At 39.2% G+C, this 3,223-nt stretch overlaps 1 protein-coding gene across 1 annotated transcript; it reads right to left on the bottom strand.

The window, feature by feature from the left end:
• Positions 1-1,274: 1,274 nt before the first annotated feature.
• Positions 1,275-2,648, bottom strand: LOC145867050 (uncharacterized). The gene has a single exon (XM_082971096.1). The coding sequence runs from the start codon at positions 2,516-2,518 to the stop codon at positions 1,457-1,459; it is 1,062 nt and encodes a 353-aa protein (XP_082827222.1). The 5' UTR covers positions 2,519-2,648; the 3' UTR covers positions 1,275-1,456.
• Positions 2,649-3,223: the final 575 nt, after the last annotated feature.

Raw genomic sequence — 3,223 nt, 5'->3', positions numbered from 1 at the left:
CTCACTGACAGTTGGGGCTGCTATCCTTTCACCCTCCTCCATGGCTGTTAGCTAGCTACCTACAAATGCATGTGGAGTTTGTTTTTTACAGTGATAAATAGATAGCTAGCTAATATGAAGTTAGGTAGCTGGTGATATTTAATTATATCTATACAGAATGTGATATTTAATTCTATCTAGCTATCTATCTATACAGAATGTGTAGTTGGCTAGATAGCTAGCTCATTTAGCAGCTCATTTGAGTTAGCCTGCACTGTAGCTAGTTAGCTAATAATACATCGGGTTTTTTTACATTTTCAAAATCTATTTACTTACTTACTTGAATAGGTTCTTCCAGCCATGTGGACAACTGGAAACAGGGCAGTAAAGTTTGTCACCAGAGCGTTTTAGAGGATATTACTATTGAACTATGTACCCATTTAATAACCAGACCTTCATACAAACTTGCTCTGCTGAATTCTTGACGGAGTCACAATGGGCGGCCTAAGAGGCATCTAGTCCATCTGCTGACTGGACGCAGTTCAGTAAAATGTACATTTTATCTTCAGACAACAAGTTAAAGGGGTCAAATACTTATTTCACTCATTAAAATGCAAATCATTTTATAACATTTTTGACATGCGTTTTTCAGGATTTTTTGTTGTTGTTATTCTGTCTCTCACTGTTCAAATAAACCATTAAAATGATAGACTGATCATTTCTTTGTCAGTGAAAGTGTAGCCCAATGTCAAAACACAGTTTTAACGTGTCCAAATCAATAACCAATATGCAGAAACAGTTTGTGATATATCACTGATATCGATTAGGGGGGAAATCAGGTTGTACGTGTTGAAACTAACACAACTAAAACAAGGGAATGGGAGATATATTTTACCTCACTGATTAGAGGACAACCTGCAGAAGACAGTCAGCTACATTTTGGAGTGATGCATTTAAATGTAGGGGTCACTGAACAAAGGCACACAACACTTTTTTGTCATAACTCATCGATATCATGTTGAAATCAATTGTGCAGAGAGGAGGGAGATGAGGTTGCACGTCCTGTTAAAACTAACAGCTCAAAAACCACATGGAATCTGGGAATAATGTGTACATCACTGGTTAGAGGACAATTTGTAGAAAACAGCTAGCTACATTTTGAAGTGTTGCATTTTGATTCAAGTGGGTCACCAACGTGGTAAGTGTAACACAGCTCTTTTTTTGTTAGTCACTTTTAGTTAAATCTCATAAATAGTAACTCTTCCATTTCAGAGCCTGGATTTTTCCCCTGAGGCTAATATCCATATCATGTTGAAATCAATAGAACAGGGGACAAACGTTTAGGGTTCTACATTGTGACATCATTAAAATACTCCTACAATGTTAAAACATTCTACATTGTGACATTAATTCATTGATATCATGAAACAACTCCTTCATGTATTTTCTGATGTTTGATCAGAGATCTTTAATCAGATTATCTCTGGTCACAGCTATAAGATTTCTCTACTGTGTGTGTTCTCTGGTGTACTGTCAGACCGCTAGATGAAACAAAACTCTTCCCACATTGACCACAGATATAAGGTTTCTCTCCTGTGTGTGTTCTCTGGTGTAAAGTCAGCTGGCCAGATGAAACAAAACTCTTCCCACATTGATCACAGCTATAAGGTTTCTCTCCTGTGTGTGTTCTCTGGTGTAAAGTCAGCTGGCCAGATGAAATAAAACTCTTCCCACATTGACCACAGATATAAGGTTTCTCTCCTGTGTGTGTTCTCTGGTGTACAGTCAGAGAGCCAGATGTAGTAAAACTCTTCCTACAATGATCACAGCTATAACATTTCTCTCCTGTGTGTATTCTCTGGTGCACTCTCAGAGTTTCAGATTGACTAAAACTCTTCCCACATTGATCACAGATATAAGGTTTCTCTCCTGTGTGTGTTCTCTGGTGTGATACCAGATGGCCAGATCGACCAAAACTCTTCCCACATTGATCACAGTTATAAGATTTCTCTCCTGTGTGTGTTCTCTGGTGTGATACCAGATGGCCAGCTCGACCAAAACTCTTCCCACATTGATCACAGATATAAGGTTTCTCTCCTGTGTGTGTTCTCTGGTGTGATACCAGATGGCCAGATCGACCAAAACTCTTCCCACATTGATCACAGTTATAAGGTTTCTCTCCTGTGTGTGTTCTCTGGTGTACAGTCAGAGAGCTAGATATAGTAAAACTCTTCCCACATTGATCACAGCTATAAGGTTTCTCTCCTGTGTGTATTCTCTGGTGCACTCTCAGAGTTTCAGATTGACTAAAACTCTTCCCACATTGATCACAGCTATAAGGTTTCTCTCCTGTGTGTATTCTCTGGTGCACTCTCAGAGTTTCAGATTGACTAAAACTCTTCCCACATTGATCACAGATATAAGGTTTCTCTCCTGTGTGTGTTCTCTGGTGTGATACCAGATGGCAAGATTGACCAAAACTCTTCCCACATTGAGTACAGCTATAAGGTTTCTCTCCTGTGTGTATTCTCTGATGCATTTTAATGCCTGATGAGTTGAATCTCTTCCCACAGTCAGAGCAGCAGTGAGTTCTCTTCCCTGTGGATCTCTGCAGGTGTTTCTTGAGGTGTTCTGATCTGGAGAGACTCTTCTCTGCCTCTTCAGCATCATGATGTTGTTGAGGCTCCCCAGAGGATCCAAGATAGTGAAGTATCTCTCCTGTGTGAACAACAAAGTCAGACAGATGATTAAAGGCCCACAACAGCGGTAATCCACTGTAAAAGGTGATGCCAACAGCGGAGCCATGATGTTGGACAACAATTGACGTCTGTAATGAATGTAATGATTACTTGACATTTGTCTTAAAATGAGCAAGAATAGTCATATTTTATCTTGTTTTCACTATAGTAGTGAAATCGATGATTGTAGGCTAGAAATAAGTTATTCATGTTGTTGAAACTCTAAGCAGTGTGCCAGACGACTTTTGGTCTCCAATATAGGCCCCTTTCTGTGTTTGCTAAAATTGCGGCATGAGGGCAATGCGCAGAAACTCCTCCCTGCTAATGAGGAAACCGATAGTTATTACATTTACATTACATTTAAGTCATTTAGCAGAAGCTCTTATCCAGAGCGACTTACAAATTATGGATGTAGTATATCTGGTAATGAGGAAACTACTAGTTATGGATGTAGTATATCTGGTAATGAGGAAACCACTAGTTATGGATGTAGTATATCTGGTAAT

This window comes from Salmo salar, unplaced genomic scaffold (assembly GCF_965601325.2).
Source record: "Salmo salar unplaced genomic scaffold, fSalSal1 ptg000177l, whole genome shotgun sequence".
NCBI lineage: Eukaryota > Metazoa > Chordata > Actinopteri > Salmoniformes > Salmonidae > Salmo > Salmo salar.
This window is presented reverse-complemented; position numbering and strand designations above follow the sequence as displayed.

Bases quoted from the DNA above. Each gene is read 5' to 3' on its own strand.
- LOC145867050 (XM_082971096.1), bottom strand. From the start codon at position 2,518: ATGCATCAGAGAATACACACAGGAGAGAAACCTTATAGCTGTACTCAA.